The sequence below is a fragment of the Tiliqua scincoides genome, chromosome 5 (genome assembly GCF_035046505.1).
Source record: "Tiliqua scincoides isolate rTilSci1 chromosome 5, rTilSci1.hap2, whole genome shotgun sequence".
NCBI lineage: Eukaryota > Metazoa > Chordata > Lepidosauria > Squamata > Scincidae > Tiliqua > Tiliqua scincoides.
In genome coordinates, this window is record NC_089825.1 from 6,178,108 (window position 1) to 6,199,859 (window position 21,752).

At 46.5% G+C, this 21,752-nt stretch overlaps 1 protein-coding gene across 1 annotated transcript in view; it reads right to left on the bottom strand.

The window, feature by feature from the left end:
- The window catches only part of EXOG (exo/endonuclease G), a 31,890-nt gene extending 11,439 nt beyond the window's left edge, over nucleotides 1-20,451 (bottom strand). Inside the window, exons 1-5 of the mRNA XM_066628675.1 lie at nucleotides 20,261-20,451; nucleotides 11,129-11,278; nucleotides 7,537-7,676; nucleotides 6,485-6,561; nucleotides 3,769-3,883 (exon numbers count right to left, since the gene is read on the bottom strand). Coding sequence (XP_066484772.1) covers nucleotides 3,769-3,883; nucleotides 6,485-6,561; nucleotides 7,537-7,676; nucleotides 11,129-11,278; nucleotides 20,261-20,444 — 666 coding nt within the window. The 5' untranslated portion in view covers nucleotides 20,445-20,451. The remainder of the gene's footprint in view (nucleotides 1-3,768; nucleotides 3,884-6,484; nucleotides 6,562-7,536; nucleotides 7,677-11,128; nucleotides 11,279-20,260) is intronic.
- Between the last annotated feature and the right edge of the window lie 1,301 nt (nucleotides 20,452-21,752).

Sequence of the window (21,752 nt, forward strand, 5' to 3'; positions counted from 1 at the left end):
TATAAAGCACTACGTTCTGCAAGGAGCCTCACCGCAGGGTGCAAGCGGCCCCTCCCCTTCAAAGTCATTCCAGGTATGGGGAGCAAAATGGAGGCATTCGCCTGTCTCTGAAGGGGAAGGGGGCCACTAGCATGCTGCAGTGAGGCTCCGTACAGAACTTACTGCTTTGCACCCCCCTCTAGCTACTGCATTGTACCCAAACAAAGTGAATCCAATTAAGCACCATTTTAATCAATGGAAAAGTTTGTTGTCAGTAATGCAAGTCCCATTCATTCCAAAGGCATTTAGGAATCATTTGATTTGGATATAACCCATAAACTATTGCCACAACATCTTTACTGTATATTCATTTTTCAGCAGCCACCTAGGATTAGGAGTAATGCAAACAGCCACTCCCTGCCCCAAATTCATTTGGCAGTAACAATCTTGTACAGTGACTTGCAAATGCATCATCCTTCTTGCTTTAGATTAAGGCTATGGCTCCCTTAGGTTCAACATCTCCATGAACATGCTTGGTTTGCCCAGGCTGTCACCTGAGGGTTGATACTGACCATTAAATATCTTCCTATAGATAACATTATTCCAACTGATATCACTGCAGGCCCAGCTCACTCACTCGAGCTTTATTATAAGCATTCTTTAAAGAAAGAGAACTAGCAGCAGACTGGTGTAGAATTCTCTTGATTATTAGACAATGTGTTTTTTAGGTTATGATATTTTCTTAACAATATATGGTGTTCCCTCCACTAACCCCCACTACTCTTTAGATTACTTTGTTATTGGGCACTGTGTTCATCCTGTTATCACACACCCATCTCTTCTGGGTTCTGTCAGAAGCAGTCTTTAAGGAGCCTTTGAGTTAACAGTGAAATCTTAGCTCCAAGGGGCTTCTACACATTCTCAATATTTGTTCCTGCTTTGATGATATCTGTAGAAGTACAAAAAAGACTGACTCAATGAAATAGAGGGCATCTCTCTTATCCTGAGTACAATGGAAAGATCCTATGCCCCCTCCATAAGCAGTAGCAACATTTTGTTCCCTGTCTTCATTATCTGAGGCTAAATTTCTTAGAAATTGGAAAAAAAGAACATGTTCATTTATTCAAGTGATATTTAAAATATACCATTTGATCTCTTGTTCTATGTTACTAATTTGCCTTTCCTTCTTCAGAGAACATTGTTATCAATATTGTGTGTAAAACATACCTTGCGTCTTAGGTATGCTCTTGCTTCTTGACAGTAATATTAAAATAAACACTACATAAGGCTTATTTAGTAAAATTGTGGGTTGTGATTATATGTCTTTTTTCATAATACTATGAAGATTGTAAATGGGTACAGGAATTTTGCAGCAAGGGGGTATGCACTGCATCCTGTGGCAGAGGGGCAGTCACAGAAGCCTCCTCAAGATTAGATAACGTTTGTTCCCTTACATCAGGGCTGCATTGTGACTATGTCAGTGCTGGAAAGTTGGACAGGATTGGGCCCTTACTCCCTGTTATTTGTACATAAGATTGCAGTCTTGTTCAGTCGTTTTTCAGTTGCTCAGGAAGGGGAAAAGAGATATTGAAAATCAGGGCAGAGTCTGACAGACAGACCCCAGAGGAAGAACAATGGATCTGATCTATGATTAAATGAAATACAGTTTTGTGTGGCAAATTGTTGCCTGAACACATCCTTGTATTGTTGGGGCTGGTATTTTAACACATCTGGCAGAGTTTCTGAAAACTTGAATTTGACCTGACAATCAAAAGCCAGCTCTCATAACAATGGAATATATTCAGAGAATATATTCACCAAGTCAAACTGATAAAATAATCTTATGGTGTTTTCCATACCAAAATGAAATGTGAAATCAGCCTTTCAGCACACAGCAACGTGGTCTATATTATTTCATGACAGAAGTATCTTTAAAGGCAATCTCTCACTCCCCAAGCAGCACTGCATTTACTCAAAAAAATGAATCAAATGTTAGCATGAGCCTGTCTGCAAAATATTACTTGCCTTTGCTAATGCCTCCTTTCATTTGGGTTAGTTAGATTAAGCATGGTTAGCTAAAATATATATAACTGATGGTCCATTAAACATTCCAGCAGTGAAAACCTTTCTAACACCAGGTTTCCCCTGAAGTATGAAGCAAATACAAGAAAAAGCAGATTGTGGCAACTGTTGGTGACAAAGTTCTAAATTATACATTTAATATGGACTCACTCTGAGTGACGCGTACGAAGAAAAAATAATTGCAAAAGGATACATTTAGAAATAAAAATCATCTAGCGGACAGAAGTCAACAAGCTGATGTTCACTGGAGAACAGCAATGTATAAAAGAAGACACTGTCATTTTGATTTGCTCTGGATAAAGATGGAAAAACTGCTTCTGCCTCACCAGTGACACAGAACAGATTCTTCCTATTGGCATTCTGTTTTACATTTCCAGCCATATTATGCAACTCGCTCAAATACCACATGTGGTCATCAGTCTATGTTTGCAACAAATGTCTTTACCAAGACAGACAAACTGAGGCCAGGTGCCTTGGGATACACCAAATTCAGCCAACAGATAGAACATCAGCATATATGGAGTTTCAAATTAATGCCCCTGGCAATCAGCAATAAACAGCCCGAGTAAAAGCAAGGGACAATGGTGTGACCCATACTTTGGGGGTATTTTCCTCTCCCTCAAGAGATCTAAAAATAACCATATTATTATTATTATTATTATTATTCACATTTTTATACCACCCTTCCTCCAAGGAGCTCAGGGCGGTGTACATAGCTGCTCCCCTCCTTCTGTCCTCACAACAACCCTGTGAGGTAGGTGAGGCTGAGAGAAAGTGACGGGCCCAAGGTCACCCAGGAAGCTTCATGGTTGAGGTGGGATTTGAACCTGGACCTTCCAGGTCTAAGTCCACCTCCCAAACCACTACACCACCCTGGCACAAAAAATCCATCTAAAGTTAGTAGTAATATTGCAGTTTTATTATACTTATATTATAAATGCAGGTAAGGATTCTGGGAATCTCAGGTTTCATTTAAAAAATGTTCTAGCCCATATGATTGTGAAAAGAAGTTTGAAAGTATGTCAGGTTTCGTGAAGTCTTTTAAAATACAGAGGTGGGTGATGCCCCATACACAATTTCAACCTGCCTCATGAGTAGAACCAAATACAATATTAAACTATCATACCGTATTTGATTAGAACCAAATACAGAGAAGGAAGCTGATTTATACAAAGTCTGTTTCAAATAAGTTGTACCTTGCCTTTCCAGATTATCTGCGGGCACGTTGGCATAGTTCACAGAATGTTGATTTATATAGCACACAGCACACCCACAGTCCTGTGAAAAACCCACATCCTCATGTTTACTGTAGCCTGCAGTGCCTGCTCCACATACTTTAGGGAATGCACTGCCCTGTCTTGTTTCTAAGCACACTGCTCACAGTCTACAAGATGCTGCTGTTCCACCTTCAAAACACGTCTTTAAGGTTAGTACCTTAGACTGCTGGCCTACTCCATGCGCACAATCCCATGCTTGCATTCAACAGCAGAGGGTAGTATAAAATAAAATTGGAATCATTTCTCAACAGCAGCAGCACCTCCTTTCCTCAGATCCTGCCATTTTGTTGTTGCCCTCGTCCTGCATGCAAACTCAGGGGTGCATTCAATAAAATCCTATAAACAAATGCATGGCTAAAAGTTTCAAAAAATCATAAAACAGACTTTGTTTCTAGTAATGCAATTTTGTTCACAGGGTGGAGGCACTTACCTGATAGATAACTCTTTTCTTTCCATCATCACCTATCTGGGGTAATGTCAAAGGTCCTGAAACAACCCAGACGTCCTCAAATCTTTCAGTCAGTTCCCGGCAATACATTTCCATTCTGTAGATATATCAAACAGATAGGATAAACAGATGGGCTGGACTTTGCATCAAAAAATTCAACCATGCCTGGGCAAATGGGCACTAGGGGTAGGAGAAATAATATTTTACATGCTACGGACATTGTGTTAAGCATAACAGATGAAATGTTTGCCAGAAAGGAGGTGATGTATTAATTTTCAGTTTATTCTTAAATCTTAATCTTGAATCTTTAGCTGTGCAACCTCATCACAAACTAAGGGCGCAATCCTAACCAACTTGCCAGCAGTGACCTCGCCGCAATGCAGCCCCAAGGCCAGGTAAATGCCCTAACCTTGAGGAGACCTCCTTCACTGTCTCCCCACTGCAGGATGCAGTGCACACCACATTGGCACAGCTATGTCACTGCTGGAAAGTTGGTTAGGACTGTGCCCTAACCAGGTCTACTCAGAAGTAAGTCCTATTTTGTTCAACGGGGCTTACTTTCAGGAAAGTGTGGTTAGGATTGCAACCTAAATCTCTTTCCTCCATTCATAACAAAGTATCTTTGCTCAACCTCAGTAGCTGAAAGCCACACCATTAACCTTCATCTCCAAGTCTTCTCATGTCCTGTTTTGTTCTTCACGTTTTTTTTAAAGCTTTTGTGCTATAAGGTGTCATAACTCATCTGGCTTTTTTCCTTGCAAAGTTTGTTTCAAATGCTACTTCATATTTGCATATCAGAAGGGACTCAGTATAGGACATGTTAACAGTTTATTTTTTTCTTTATAGTTATTGGTATTCCATTATTAATGTTGGAAGTTAAAAAAGTTAATATTGGAAGTTAAAAAAAAAAAAACCCACCCACAGAACTGCAACCTGGCCTGACTTCACAAGGTAAATAAGATATGATGCACTAGGACTTCAAATCATGCTTTTAAAAGGTAACGATTATGGGACTATGCAGTGGTTCTCAAACTCTCTGAGAGTTTGAGAGCCACTAAGTCCTTGGAGGGGCGGGGGGAGGAAGCAGCGGGGGCAGGGAGAAGGCAGCGGCATGATCCCCAGGATCGTACCGCACAGGGGGCTGCAGGGGCTTGGGTGCACTTACTCAAGCCTCCTGCAGCCTGCCCGGGGTGCGGGGAGCCTGGCACGACTTCTGGCAGGGCTCCACGCAGCAGGGAGAGTGGATGTGGAGCGATCGCGCCCTGCCCCACGTGGAGCGCGATCACTCCGCATCCACTTTCACTGCTGCGGGGAGCCCTGCCACAAGTCGCGCCGGGCTCCCCGCACCCTGGGGAGGCTGCAGGAGGCTTGAGTAAGTACACCCAAGCCCCTGCAGCCCCCCTGAGCGGTGCAATCCTAGGGATCATGCCGCTGCCTCCTCCCTGCCTCCAGGTTCCCCCCGCCCCTTAAGGGAGCAGGGGCTAGGGCCCGCAGGCTGGGGCGTCACAACACCTCAGTTTGAAAAGCCTTGGCCTTATGGAACAATTCTGAAATAGTCTCATTTCCAGTATAATAATTTTCAAATGATGCATCATGCACATAAAAGCAAAGTTTGAGAAAGTGCATTTCTAGAACCGATACGTTCAAATGAATTGTCCACGAGAAGACATCACAGACTAAGGGCATAATCCTACCCTGCGCTGGAACAGGCAAGCCAAGAGGCTTGCACTGTATCCAGCGCAGGATAGGAGCCCAAGGCAGCTCAGCCAGAGGCAAGGAGACACTTTTCCCCTTACCCCTGGGTAAAGCGCCCTTGCCTCTTTGGATCTCCTCAGACTTGCACCACCTCCCAAGGTGGCACACAAAAGTCCGAGGACAGCAGAGTGGCTTGAAGCCTCACCAATCTCCCCAGGAAAGGGGCTTGGGATCTGGCATAACATAAAGGGGCTTGCACCAGCCCATGGGTGCCTCAGGATTGCACCCTAATTTATTCAAAATGGCAACCTTTCTACCCAACATGTAATTTTCATTGATTGTTTTGTGCTGGCACTGGCATCTTAGAGGAGCTATTGGATGAGACTACCTCCTGCTGAACCACTGAAGAAGAAGACTTTGTTTACATCTTTTAGGTTTAAGAATAGCATATTGTTTGCATCATGCTTAGTGAGTTGAGGTGAGCATATATGCTTGCAACAAGTGGAAAGCAGAGGACCAAACAGGGAACCTACCCACATTAGCAGTTACCAAATTTACTGAAGCCATTATCATGGTATGTTCACTGTTTGAAGTAAACTGTTTACATGGTAGCATGTATCTCAGTAATGAAGTGTTATTCCATTTCTGAATTTATATGCTTTGAGTTATACACACTATGAACCTTCACAGACAGACTCTACATCTCAATAAATAAAATATTTGAACCCTGGACTAAAGTAAATGCAGTCAAATTTAACCTGCTTGCCACTTGCCCGAAACAAATTTTCTCTCACTGTATAAACAGACTGTGCAGGACTTTTCTATTTGGATCACCAGCATACAATTAATATGTCACCACCCATTTCACCATAGCAAACTAGTCTCATGCTTTTTCTAGGTTACTGCTTATTCTTTTATCAAGGTGTAATAATACCCAATATCAAGGTGGGTAAAAATATAACCATTTTTAAATTATGCATTTAGTTGACCTAGAACAACATACCTATTCCAGAATCCAGCATTATTCTCATAGTTCTGTGGGACAATGTTGGACAGATAAAATGTTTCTGTCATGGCTTTCTATAAAAAAAATAAAAAATTGCAACTGAAATTTGGATGGGTGCCTAGGCCTGCTTAAACACTAAGAACTAAGGAAGGATTAAATGGTCACAATTAATATATGGTTCTTTAACTAATAGCAAACAACAAGGAAAAATTGCTATCACATTTCTCATAGAAAACAATAATGCTCTGTCATAACTCAATTATATGGGCTATCACATGCTTTTTAAAAAAAATTTACTTGCAGCCCAATCCTGAGCTGCCTGTTCCGCCGGGACTGTTGCGGCATCCTGTGCGCAACAGGGCAGCCGCCGGTGGCTCCTTGGGAGAAGGGGACTTTTGTCCCTTCCCCCAGGGAAGGGAAGTAGCGCCACAATGGGGCTACTTGATTCTACAGCAGCCCTTGAGCTGCCACAGAATCAAAAGCCTCCATGTTGGGTCGCATAGCCCCACATGGAGCTCAGGATCTGGTGAAGCTGAGCTCTACCAATCCCGCCTCCCTCTCGCCCCACTCCCTCCCCTTGGTATGCCTCTTCCCCACCCTCTCCCCGCCACAGAACACCTCCTCCCTGCCTCCCCCACCTACGCTGGCACTGGGCTGGCTACGGGCACTGGGCTACGGGCACTGGGCTAGGCATCTGCCACCTACGCTGGCACTGGGCTAGCTCTGGTGCTCCACTGGCACTAAGGGCTTGCAAACGTGCTTTACGGCATGTTTGTGACAGTGCATGCAGGCAATAAGCCAGCGGGCACTGTTTAGGATTGGGCCCTCACTTCCCTCCTGTTGGCTATGGGCTAGGTTCAAAAGTGAAGAGATTTGTCTGTGAATATAGTACATATAGTAAACAGCAGAACAGAATCCATAATTCCTAGATTCCTGTTCCATGTTTTAAGTATTACCCAATGCTGCTGAAAACAATCATGGTATATATTGCTTTTAATATTCCCTCTCTTTTCCTTCAAAGAAGCCAAAAATTTTAGTAGCAGTCCTACTGGTGAGTATTTGTTATCTCCTGCTGGTGCCATATGGCCTCTTGACCAGCCACTCCCAAGATAATCTTCATTCATGGCACTGAACACTGGAGGTATGCTTGGATCTGGTCTAAATTTACAGTATTTCCTCTCTGCATTGCCTAAGAAACAAGATAACAAGTTAGTGTTACATTTCTGTCCTGCCTTACTCCCCTGGTGGAATTCAAGGCAGCATCCAGGCACTGATCAGACTGAGTTCTGCTTAGATTCAGCAAAGTGACTGCATGATGTACACTGAGACCACATCATTACTGAGTGATTTGAGAAGAGCTGTCTTAGAGCCCAATCCTGAGCTCGGCGCAGCGGCTTTGTGCGGTCGCGCACTGTTGCAAACGTGCCATAAGGCATTGTTGACAATGTCTAGTGACACCTGTCAATCCTGTTTTGTGGGATTCTTTTCAGCTTGTAGAACCTGAGGATGTGGACAGGATCCTTTGGAATGTGAGGCCATCCACCTGCCCACTGGATCTGTGCCCAGCCTGGCTGGTTAGATCTGCCCAGGAGGGACCGGACGAGTGGATAGAGAGGGTAGTAAATTCATCTTTGAGGGAGGGGGTGATGCCTCTGGCATTAAAGCAAGCAGTGGTTTGCCCCTCCTGAAAAAGCCCTCTCTGGACCCCTCTATATTGGATAATTATTGGCCAGTCTCGAACCTCCCGTTTCCGGGCAAAGTGATTGAGCAGGTGGTGGAGTCATCCAGCACAAAACACTTAAAAACAATTAAAACAAGATAAAATATATAGCAGCAGATTAAAAGCACACAATAGAAGACATAATTTATAAATTTATAAAAACAGCCCTTATAGCGCCTTGAAGGCTTTCCTGAATAAAAAAGTCTTCAGGCCCTGCCAGAACGTCAATAATGAGGAAGCTGTCCTCAATTCAAAGGGGAGGGAATTCCATAGCGCAGGTGCCACCACTGAAAAGGCCCTGTTTCTGCCCCCCATTCCCTTCACCACTCTCAATGATGGCACAACCAGCAGGGCCCCTCCTGATGACCTCAGAGAATGGACCGGACTATACGGAAGAAGGCGGTCTCTCAAATACGCTGGTCCCAAGCTGTTTCGGGCTTTAAAGCTCATAACCAGCACCTTGAATTCAGCCCGGAAACGAATGGGCAGTCAGTGCAGTCACCGGAGTAGCGGCATGACAGAGTCAAACCACCGACACCCAGCAACTACCCGAGCCTCTGCATTCTGCACTAGCTGTAGCTTCTGGACCGTCTTCAGGGGCAGCCCCACATAGAGCACGTTACAATAATCTAATCTTGATGTCACTATGGCATGGACCACCGTGGCCAGATCTTGTCCCACATCACTGGCTGGGACAATACAGAACCCTGCGGCACCCCACACCTCAAGGGCCAGGGTGCCGAACAGGAGTCCCCCAGTACCACCATCTGGGATCTGTCGGCCAAGAAGGACCGGAACCACTGCAAAACAGTGCCTCCGATCCCCACTTCGGCCAATCGTCCCAGAAGGACACCATGGTCGATGGTGTTGAAAGCCGCTGAGAGGTCCAAAAGGACTAGCAAGGATGCACTCCCTCCATCCAGCCCTTGGCGTAGGTCATCCACCAAGGCGACCAAGGCCGTCTCCATCCTGAAGCCAGGCCTGAAGCCAGATTGAAAAGGATCCAGATAATCCGCTTCATCCATGTGCTCCCCAAAGGGCTATATATTTTATCTTGTTTTAATTGTTTTGTATTTTTAACGTTTATTTTAATCTTTGTTTGTATTTTAACTTGGTTGTTAGCCGCCTTGGGTGCCCTTTGGGGAGAAAGGTGGAATACAAATCGAATAAATAAATAAATAAAGCACGTCTACAAGTCCTACTGCTGGGCTACTGCCTGTGCTAACCCAGCACTGGCTGGTGCTAGGCTAGCGATCTCAAGACTGCCGAGCCGTGGCATGGTAAGTGAGGGTGGGGAGGGGGGCGGGGAGGAGGTGTTCAGGGGAGGGGGGAGGCTGGCAAAGGGCTGAGAGAGGGCAGGGAGGAGGCATGATGGGGAGGCAGGGGGCGGAGAGAGGGCGGGCGGGAGGGTGGAGGGAGTGGGGAGGCAGAGAGGTAGGTTTGTTCGTGTAGGGTTCAGCATGTCAAATGCCTTCTGAAAGTTCAGATATATAATGTCCACGGGTTCTCCTGCATCCACATACCTGTTGACCTTTTCAATTAATTCTAAAAGGTTCGTAAGGCAAGACTTACCCTTACAGAAGCCAGGCTGATTCTCCCTTAGCAAGAGTTGTTCGTCTATGTGTTTTGCTGTCTTTTGTGTGCATAATCACTGCATATTTTAAGAATATGAGATTTAGACCTCATCCTAAGGCTTGCTATGCGTAGACTATTTTAGCAGTGCACTGGTGCAGCCTAATACCCAAATGCATCTGTAACAACTACAGATAGTACTGTTGCACAGCACCTGCACCTCCTAAGGCTATGTACAAGTCAGATGTGGGCAAAAGAGGGCATAACAAGGAAGTGGTGAAATTAAGAATTGTACCCAGACTACAGGATCAGGCATTCTCCTTCAGTGATGTAAAGTGGAAAACACAAATTATGTTATTGTCAGAAGTTTTAAGTACCTGCAATCATAGCTCAAACAGCTCCCACAGCAAGCTGGAGGAGACATAAGAGACAGTGCTATGTCTCAGGGCCCAATTACACTAAAATGCAGCCTTATAGTAACTGTATTCCAAAGTCCTCTTCTTTAAAACTGAAAAACCAGTTTGGGAGGTGGACACCGAGTGTGGAGAAACAGTAGGCAGGGAAAAAGCTAAAAGCATCCTCCCCGCTGTTCTGCTCACAGTCCATCCCCTCCCAAAGTGGCTTTTAGGGGGGGGGGGAGGAACTGTCAAGCTACCATCATCAGGTATTGCTATGTTTCCCACCCACCATGTCAAAGGACCACAAAGAGAAGCGGATCTAAAAAGAATTGTGAGCAGGAAGCATAAGAATAAAGACCTTTTTGACTGAATGCCAGCCTGCTGTAATTTGCATAATAAATACTAGAATCAAGATGATATCACTGGGTTCTGCCAAAGATGCTCATGAGCTTGCAGGCACTAGACCAAGTGGCAGTAGGCCACAGTAGGCTGCTGCAGGCATCCATAGGATGGACCCTCACATTTCACTGACCTTCTCTAATTGTCCCATATCAACCAATCTCCTTCCATTTAAACTGGTGAATCCTACAGAATTGAAAAATTTGCTGTTTAATATCTTGTATATTTTCAATTTGTCCTAAGGAAGGCATTACCTATTTTGGATTTTCTTTCTCACTTAGTGAGCCACAGTGGCAAAGTATGTCCCTTTTATACCTGCTGCCCCGCAAGGGAGTTTTACAATGAAAGAGTGATGGGTGGCATGTGCAAAAAATAGCTGCTCATCAAAATTCAGAATTTATCTGGCTAGATCACAGCTGCAGAACTGGGAAAGATCTTCAAAATGAGATACTGTAATATTCATGCATTGCCTGTGATGTATTGCCTCCAAGTCACAAGGAAACCAATTACAACAATGCAGATACACACACACACACACACATGTTCAGTTACCCACTGTCTTGTCCTTGGAAATATGTTCAATCACCCATCTCGGGACCCGTTTTGCTTGGTCATAAGATAACGCATGATTGGTGTAACATCTGGTCTGTGTTCCAGCTGCAGGAAAGCCATACTTTTTCAACAGAGACTCTGTCACTGGTTCTAAGAGAGAAACAGACAGAATAATGCTTATTGAAGGACAGCTGAAAAATACATTAAATCCCCAAGAACCAGAAGAACATCTTCATGTACCAATCTTATTCATGATGGAGCAATTGTCACAAGTCTCACAAATCTTCTTTAAGCCACTAAAGCTGGCTTTAAATCAAAGGCGCTAAGCTATCAACCCTAAGGGACAGGGCAGGCTACACAGTTAAATACATAAAGAACTATTTGAGATTTCTTGACCAGATTTTTAGATGCCCAAGCAATGAGATACAGCCAAAAACAATAAAGGAGATAGGAGGTTCAAAGTTATATGGGTTGGACACCCATGTGTAGGGCTGCCGATGTTTTCCTGGTAGAATCCCTGTGTCTTTCATAGCTTCAGGATGAGCAGGAATTTTGCAGCTGAGTTTCTCCCATCATGAAAATACAATGATGAGGAAAGCTTCAGACTGCTAATTTTCTGCTTGTATGTTCAGAGGCAGCATTCCTCTGAGCAGTGGGGGAAAACAACATGTATCACTATCATGCCTTGCTTGACAGTGTACAGAAGCATGAATGTACATACACTAGCATGAATGTACCTAAAAAACAGAATGTGGAACTAGTTGGTCTAATCCTGCAAAAAGCAGAGGAGCCCTTCCAGAAACAAAATGGAGACCCAAAGAAATCAACCAAACACAAGAGAGATTGCTAGAGGCGTTTGAAAACCGTGTTATTTAATTTTACTCAGAAGTAAGCCCATTGTGTTCAGTAAGAGTTAGGCTATAATCCTATCTTACCAGGAGTAAACACCTGTAGATATTGATTTGAGAACTCACTTCACTTATCACATATTCAAAAACATTCAATGCTTGAAAGTAACGAGTAGATTGCATACCACAGCTTTTCGCCCACCACTTCACATTGATTTTTATAATAGTAATACAAATACACTTAAGCCACCATAAAATGAAAAATATGTCATTGCTAGTAATTAACTACAGGCATGACAGAGCCAAAGAAAACTACTTTCTCAGTACAATGCTGATTGATTTTCAGTACAGTGCTGAGGGAGAAAGTAGCTGGATGTCATTTTTAATTCAATTTATATTTAATGGTTTATGAAGAAACCACAGGTTGCTTTGTCTGATTTTTGAGCCATGGTAAAAGATTTTGCCTTTTTAAAAAAGCATACTATTATTGTACTGTTATTGTTTAACGGCAAATAAATGTTAAAAGTAACTTTTCAGCACCTTGTTAAAAAAGGAAATATGTAAAAGAAATCAATGTACTCTATTCTGTTGAGCACATTTATTTCAGTACGTTTTGTAAAATATAACTAGCATAACTTCCAAGAGCCTAAAATGCAATATTGATACAAAGTATTTTAACAATAGATTGATTTTTTCCCCAAAGTGCTTCTTCTTTAGATAGAAGACCAGTGAATGTCTTGGGAGTTTCTGAGGTTGTAGTGTTGCTGAAGATTTGTGATGAGAACCTAAACAGCTCCTTGACTGGGAGACCACTGGAAGAGCAGGATATTAACTTAAGACTTTGAGAGGAAATGCCAACGGTAATTCTACGAATCAGACATCAAAAGAATAAAAGTGGATGCTAAAAACAAGTGGATACATCTACAAATGTATCCCAGCTTCTTTCCATGATATGTAGCCTCCTGTAATATGGCAGAGGTTCTCAAACTGGGGCATTGTGGCCTAAGTGTCGCTGTTCCTCTAAGGCAGGGGTGTCCAAAGTTTTTGGCAGGAGGGCCACATAATCTCTCTGACACCGTGTCGGGGGCCGAATTAATTTACATTTCAAATTTGAATAAATTTACATAAATGAATATATTAAAGATGAACTTATATGAATGAATGAAGGTCTTGCAGTAGTTCAAGGCCTATAAAAGGCCTTGCACAAAGCAAGGCTGGCCTTTCCTTTGCTGCCGCTACTGCATCACAGACATGAAACAACAAGCAATGAAGGGAGCCCTCATCCTACAGCTCACTCGAGAGGCCAAACAGTTGCCCTCATGCTGAGAGCAGTTGCATCGGTCCAGTGTGGGCTCCAACAAATCTCTGGAGGGCCAGAGTCTCATTGGAGGCTGGGGCTCCCTGAGGGCCACATAGAGAGGCCTTGAGGGCCGCAAGTGGCCCCCAGGCCGGGGTTTGGGCACCCCTGCTCTAAGGGGTGGGGAAGGGGAAATGCAGCAACACAATTCCCAGAATCATGCCCTGCCAGGGGCTTATTTTTACTTTCTGAAAGTAGCAGCAGCCTCCCTGTGGAGGGACTCCCCAAGCTGTGGAAATGTAACAATAATGATCGCAACCCACTTCCGGTATGTGATCATTATTATTATTACTATTATTATTATTATTATTTTATTAATTTATACCCTGCCTTTTTGCCCAAAGGGCACACAAGGCGGCTTACAAACAATTTAAAATACAACATTAAAAACAATCATTAAAACAATTTACAATAATTAAAAATCAAAAAACAAACCCTGTGGATTCTCATATAAAAAAGCAAGAACGCCAGCCAGCCTGTCAACAATTAAAAGCTTTTTGAAATAAAAAAGGTCTTCAGTCCATGCCGAAATGTTAGCAACGAGGGAGCGGTTCTCAATTCTAAGGGGAGGGTATTCCACAGTTCGGGGGCCACCACCGAGAAGGCCCTCTTCCTGGCTGCCACCCCTCTCACATCTCTTAGTGGCAGCACAGTCAAAAGGGCCCCCCCAGATGATCTAAGAGCACGGGCAGGATTGTAGGGAAGGAGGCGGTCCCTCAAATACCCCGGACCCGAGCCGTAAAGGGCTTTAAAAGTCAAAACTAGCACCTTGGGCCCGGAACAGAACCGGCAGCCAGTGTAGCCGCTGAAGCAACTGCTCGACAGAGTCAAACCGACGTGCCCCAGTAACCACACGAGCAGCCACGTTCTGTACTAGTTGTAATTTCCGGACCGTCTTCAAAGGCAGCCCCACGTAGAGTGCATTGCAATAATCTAATCTAGATGTCACTAGGGCATGGGTTACTGTGGCCAGGTCCGCGCAGCTCAGGTATGGTCGCAGCTGGCGAATCAGCCAAAGCTGAGCAAAGGCTCCCCTGGCCACCGCCACCACCTGGGACTCCAGGAGCAGCTGTGGATCCAGGAGAACCCCCAAGCTGCAAACCTGCTCCTTCAGAGGGAGTGCAACCCCATTCAGAGCAGAACAATAGTCCAGTACCCGAGCTGTGGATTTCCGAACCAAGAGCACCTCTGTCTTATCCAGATTTAATTTCAGCTTGTTCGCCTACATCCAGCCCCTAAACGCCTCCAGACAGCGATCCAGGACCCCAACCTCCAGAATCCAGGACCTCCTCAGAATCAGGGGGAAAGGAGAGATAAAGCTGGGTGTCATCAGCATACTGATGGCAACCCACTCCAAACCCCCAGATGACCTCTCCCAGCGGCTTCATGTAGATGTTAAAAAGCGTGGGGGATAAGATGGAACCCTGCAGCACCCCAAATCTAAGAGGTTGGGGTGCCGAACAGGCATCCCCCAGCACCACCTTCCGGGATCTGTCAGCCAGGAAGGACCGGAACCACTTCAAAACAGTGCATCCAAGCCCCGACCAGGCCAGCCGACCCAGAAGGACACCATGGTTGATGGTGTCGAAAGCCGCTGAGAGGTCCAGCAGGACTAACAGGGTTGCACTCCCCCTGTCCATCCCCCGGTGAAGGTCATCCACCAAGGCGACCAAGGCAGTCTCGGTCCCAAACCCCGGCCTGAAGCCAGATTGGAATGGGTCCAGATAATCCGTTTCCTCCAGTACCCTCTGAAGCTGGGACACCACCACCCGCTCAATCACCTTGCCCAGGAATGGGATATTCGAGACCAGCCAAAAGTTGTTAAAATTAGTAGAATCCAGGGAGGGCTCCTTCAGGAGGGGGCGAACCATCGCCTGCTTCAAGGCAGGCAGGAGCACCCCCTCCCTCAGAGATGAGTTCACCACCCTCCCCGTCCACTCCGCCAGCCCTTCCCAGGCAGCCCTAATTAACTATGCCGGGCACGGGTCAGGCGGGCAAGCAGCAGGTCTCACACTCCAGAGAATCCTGTCCACATCCTCAGGCCCTACAAGCTGAAAAGAATCCCAAATAGCAGGATAGACAGGTGCCCCGGGGACATCACTAGACATGCCCACAGCGGCGTCCAAGTCATGCCGAATCTGATCGACCTTCTCTGCAAAGTGTCTTGCAAACTCATCACAGTGAGCCTCTGTGTGCTCCTCCCCACCAGTAGAGGGGGGCCAGATGTAAAAGGCTACGGACCAAATGAAAGAGCTTAGCTGGATGGTTCTCTGCAGATGCAATGGTGGCAGAGAGGTGCACCCTTTTAGCTGCCACCACCGCCTTAGAATACGCTCTCAACTGGGCCCTAGCCCGTGTATGGTCAGATTCGGTACGAGTCTTTCGCCACTGACGCTCTAGTCGTCTGCCCTGCCGCTTCATCATTCGCAGCTCCTCAGAAAACCAAGGAGCCGCTCTGACTTTGCGACTGGGCAGAGGACGCTCGGGAGCGATCTCATCCAGGGCCCTGGCCATCTCCGTATTCCAGAGATCGACCAGAGCGCCAGGTGAATCTCCAGCTCTGGCAGCAGGAAAATCCCCCAGAGCCCTCAGGAATCCATTTGGATCCATCAGCCTCCGAGGGCAGATCATAACATGTGATCCCCCGCCATTGCAGATGTGAGAGGCCGCAACAAGCCTAAATCCCACCAGAAAGTGATCTGTCCATGACAAAGGAGTGATCTTAATGTCCTCCACCTCCAGATCACCATCAACCTGCCCAACAGTAAACACCAGGTCTAGCATATGTCCCGCATCATGCGTTGGGGCAGATATTCTTTGAGACAGACCCATGGTTGCCATGGAGGCCATGAAATCCTGAGCCGCAGCTGTTCCCGGGGCCTCGGCATGGACATTAAAGTCCCCCAACACCAATAGGCGGGGGACTCAAACACCACGCTCGAGACTAACTCCATCAGCTCAGGCAGGGAGTCTGTTGGGCAGCAAGGAGGGCGGTACACCAACAGAATCCCTGTTCTGTCTCGCCCCTCCAACACAACACGAAGACACTCAAACTTGGTGGACTGCTGAACAGGGATTCTGGTAAGACGGATGGAATCCCGGTAGACCATTGCAAACCCGCCTCACCGCCCCTGTAGCCTTGGCTGCTGCAGAACCCAGAAACCTGGTGGACAAATTTGGGAAAGGCTAACCCCCCCCCCAGCTCACCCAACCAGGTCTCCGTGATACATACCAGGTCAGCCTTTTCCTCCAGGATTAAATCCTGGATTAAATAGATCTTATTATTCACGGACCTGACATTCAGAAGCAGCAGTTTCAGACTCAGGGGGCTGTTGCCAGGCATGCCAAGGGTCAGAGGGATGAGAGGAGGGCCAGAAAGAGGGACAGTCTGTCTACGACTGACCCTCCTTCTCCTGTAACGTCCAGGCCAACCCCCACCGCCATACCTTCCGTTGCCCGTAACTCTAGTGATGGTGGCCTCCCTCCCCTCCCAAGCTCCCCCGTGGTGTCAGACACATAGTTCCGGACTGACCTACAAACCAACAACAGCCACACAAATATAAAACTAAAACACACAAACTCACACACACACACCACAACCAACCAATGCAGCAACCCTCACCCCCCCTCACACCGAGGCTGCACACCTCTGCCTCTCTCTCACCGAGGCAGAGGTGCTCTCTAGCCCATCCCTCCCTACCCCCCTCTCACAGAGGCAGGTACACCATTCAACCCTCCTGGCCCGACTCTCACTCAGGCCAGGCAATCACATTCACACTAACACTCACTCAATTAAAAAGGCTGATGTTGGTATGTTGACAGGCTCAAAGGCTCCAGAAATAAGGAGAAGAGCGTGGCTGGCGCTTATCAATCCACGGGGGGATTGGCAGGGTGACTGGTGACGACAGCAACAGATGTTCCGGGCTCCAGGCTCCACTCCACAGGCGAAGAGCCATGGGCAAAGAGCCCTTTGGCTCGCGCCAAAGGCTCACGCCTCTGGCAAGCCAGAGGGCTTAGATGTTGAACCAACCTGCAGAAGAGCCAAAATGGGGGAGGGTCAGCCACAGGCCAGGTGTCCCAATCCACCAGCTCCACCCACTCCTACAGGCTGGGAGTCAGCAGCCTCTGGCCCTTAAAGAGCAAGCCAGAGGGCTTAGATGTTGCACCAACCTGCAGAAGAGCCAAAATCATGAAACCGGAAGTGGGTCGCAATCATTTTTACATTCTCTGTGGCTTGGAGAGCCCTGCAAGAGGCTTCTGTGGGGTTCCCCGCATTCCTGGGCAGCTGCTGCTGCTTCCAGTAAGTAAATGAAAGCCCACCAGCATCCCTAGGAACCCAAAGTTACTCTGGAATGCCATTCCAAAGACTACATCAGGCACAGCATGGGTGCCACGATAGTCCTGCAACCACAGAACACAGATAGCGGGGCAACCACTAAGCAGTGATTTGTCTTTGGGTAACCACTGTGCATGTGCACCGCAGTCACAGGGCTATTATGGTGCTGCCACTGAAGCCCAGTATGGGCTTCTGAAACTGCCAGGGCAGAAGTGGTGATCCTCTGCTTGCCAGACATGTTGGTTGTCACCAGGCAATTGATCCAACTGCAGCCACTGCAGTTAAGCACCAGAAAGAGAATGCATGGATCGGAGGACTGCAGGTCCAAGCCTCAACGGCAAACTCCATTCTGCAAAGGTGGGAAGCCTCTGGCACACCTCCATTCTTGATGGAATGGATCCTGCCAGTTAGAATTGGCCCTGCAATCCTCCAGTCCACACCTGCTCTTCCTGGTTTTCCTGCCCCCGTTACAACCTGATCTCTCCCCCTCCCCCTTTTGGTCTCTCTGCTGGCAGGTTATGCTAGTGTCTGAGTTAAAATGGTTCAGTATGCCCTTGTCATTACTTCATAAAGCATGACATGTCCCTCAGCAGGTGGCCTATCATGACCGTGGGGCTGTGATTGCACCACACTGCTTTGTGGACATATGACAACACACCTTGAAGATAGGATTGGGTCGTAAAAACAGCATAAATTCTCAGTATCAGATGCCTCTAAATGCCTGAGCAAAACAAACAGTTGTTAACCTGGCACCTAAATGCTAGCAAAGTACTAAATGCTGCATGATGAGGAAGACTGGAAAGACACACTGTACAGGCTGAGAGTGTGGTTCATCTACAGCCACCTAGCGAGTTCATGACAAGGTCCAAACATCAAGGGGACATCATGCTCAGTCTCTTATGGGATAACCCTGTCCATTAGTAGTCAGAAGCAAGCTCCACTGATTTTAATGGGACATACTTGGAGGTAGGCATGCACAGAATCGCAGCCGTTGCCACTATGATGGCTTATGCTCATAAATGAATAACCAAAGGTCTGTTCCAAGAGCCCTTTCAAAACTGCAAGATTTTGATGCAATCAAAATTTGTGGAGCATTTGTGGATCTGATGCCATTCAGACAGGTGCATGACGCACTTTCCTCTGTAACACCGAGATTCAACTGGATGTGTGTAGATTTGAGGTGGGGTCTGCTGTCATGATCCTGCCCCCTCCTATATGCATGTTCATTCACCCTGGATATGCTGCGAGAACAAGGCTACATGTGCACAAACACACATTGCTAATTGTACAGTGTGGGGTCCAAAATAAAGCCTGCATAGCAAGAGATTTACGACATCGCTGCATGAAGCTCAACTGTACCCTGGGTCCCTGAGTTACGTACATTTAACTTACAGATGGCCACATCGGCCCTTTTGCACCAGCGCATTCAACTGTTCTGGTGCTTTCACACAAGCGCAACAGGACTGAGCTGGCAAGAACCAGCTGTTTGGAATTATGCCCGTTCTTACTTCCAGGCAAACCTTTGCAACCGAGTCAGGAACCAGGATGGGATCTTACTGCATCTTGAGATCTGAGGTCATTTAGACCTCTTGCTCTTCACTCCACTGTCAACCATGATGCACCCTTGCCTTGGTACCCAAGTGTGAGAATAAATTCATGCACCTGATGGAGACTCAGTCCTAGACCACAAAAGCTTCATAGCCATAGCTTGGAAAAGTTACAGGGGAGGGAGACACATTAATGGAGGTGCAGTTCATCAAGAGTTATAAGTACAGGTAGATGAAAACAGTGATGACATTAAAAAAATATGTTAAAAAAAACCACCTAACAACACTTTCTGCACTTCTCATTTTTGTAAACAAAACCCAAAATCTGCAAAAAATTAAAACTTACCCAGGAGGTTCCATTTAGCCAGCATGTCTAATAGTTAGAGGCCAGAGAAAATGGCTTTATTTCTCTTCATGGATTTCTTTGTTTTTCCATTATAATTTATAATTATAAATAATTGACAAAAATTATATTATTTATACTGTAACATATAATTTATAAAAATAAATTATACTTGTAATTTGTAATCATCATGTTTTTATAGGTTATATAAATATATAATATATATAAAATTGTAGATATAATAAATTTTTGTAGCTTTTAATAAATTGTAATAGTTTTTATAAATTTTAATGAATTTTCTAATTATAATTTATAAATTGTAGCGTAGGTCTTGAGTACAATCCATAAAAAAATAAAACTATTTTTCTGGCCTCCAACCATGAGACCTGCCGGCTCAATGGAACCTCGTGGGTGAGAGGCGATCTAACCCAGGAGGCCACTTGCTGGGCAGAGGAGAGGGGAGGGTCACTGCTGGGGCTCCAGGGAGGCATCTGATTGGCTATGTGGGAGAAGGAGGGGTGGGGTGCACGTCCAACCCACCAAGGTCCCTCTCATGCCATCCTATTCTGAAACACGTCAATCATGCTGGAGGTCGCGCGGCAACCGCCCATCCCGCCCACGGCCCCGCCCCCTCCCGATTCATCTCTCGCGTCCTGTGAACACTGAGGTGAAAGCGTGCGCTTGCCACTGCGCGTGCGCACTCGGCTTCTTACCCTCCTGCTGTGGCTCCTTCAGGGGTGCAGCGGGGTTCAGCTGGGAAGGGGGAGGGGAGCTCGTGCGGCGGCCCCTCAGGAGCTGGGCGGAGGCCAACCCGACGGCCGCACCGCACACGAAGCCGCCTAAGAAGCGGCGCCGGGCAAGACGAGCCACCACGGCCTCCGCCATCTCCTGGCCTCGAGGAGCGCTGAGGAGGGCTGGGGAAGCTGGGCCCCTCCCCCCGTGGGCAGCTGTCACCCGCCCCTCCTCTGAGGGAAGGAAAGGCGGGAAACTGAACAGCTCACTCCCCTCCCCCACCTCTGAGGGGGGAAAAGGCGGGAAAGTTAACTGCCCTCTCCCCTCCCCCACCTCTGGGGGGGAAGGCAGGAAAGTCACCTCTGAGGGGGAAGAAAGGCAGGAAAGTCAACCGCCTGCTCTCCACCCCCATCTCTGAGGGGGAAAAAGGGCGGGAAACTCAACTGTTCGCTCTGCTTCCCCGCCTCTGAAGGGGGGAAAAGGCGAGAAAGTCAACTGCCCACTCCCCGCCCCCACCTCTGAGGGGGGGAAAAAGGCGGGAAAGACATCTGTCCACTCCCCGCCCTCACCTCTGAGGGGTATACAGAGGAGACATCTTTGCCCATCGTGTCATTGGTCTGTGGAACTCCTTGCCACAGGAAGTGGGTGATGGCGTCTGGCCTACATGCCCTTAATAGTTCTCTAAGAGGGAACGTGATTGAGATGCACAAAATCAGCAGGGGATGGATAGAGTGGTTAGAGGGATGTTCTTTTCCCTCTCACACAACGCCACTGTGTAATTAGTCTGATGAACCCCTTGTCACAGGATGCCCCCTAGGTTCCTTTAAAAGGGGATTGGATCCAACCCAGCCCCACAGTGACAGAGAGATGCTCTTTTCCCTCTCACTCAACACCAGAACCAGGAGACATCCACTAAAATTGGTGGGAGAGTTAGGAAAGAAAAAGAAAATATTTCTTTACCCAGCATGTAATTAGTCTGTGGAACTCCTTGCCACAGGATGTGGTGATGGCATCTGGCCTAGATGCCTTTTAAAGAGTTCTGGAGGAAAAGTCCATCATGGGTTACAAGCCATGATGGGTATCCCTCCTGGGTTAAGCTTGTCTCATCTCTAGTTGTGAGCAGTCCTTTAGCTTTGGAACTCCTTGCCACAGGATGTCCTGATGGCATCTGGCCTGGATGCCTTTAAAAGGGGATTGGACAGATTTCTGGAGGAAAAGTCCATCACAGGTTACAAACTGATGGGTCTGTACAGCCTCCTGGTTTTAGAAGTGGGCTACCTCAGAAGGCCAGGTATAAGGGAGGGCACTAGGATACTCGTATTCTATTGGAAATACACTTGTGTAATTAGTTTGTGGAACTCCTTGTCACAGGATGTGGTGAGGATGTCTGGCCTATATGTCTTGAAAAGGGAATTGAATCAATTGATGGAGGAAAAGTCTGTTACAGGTTGCAAGCTGTGA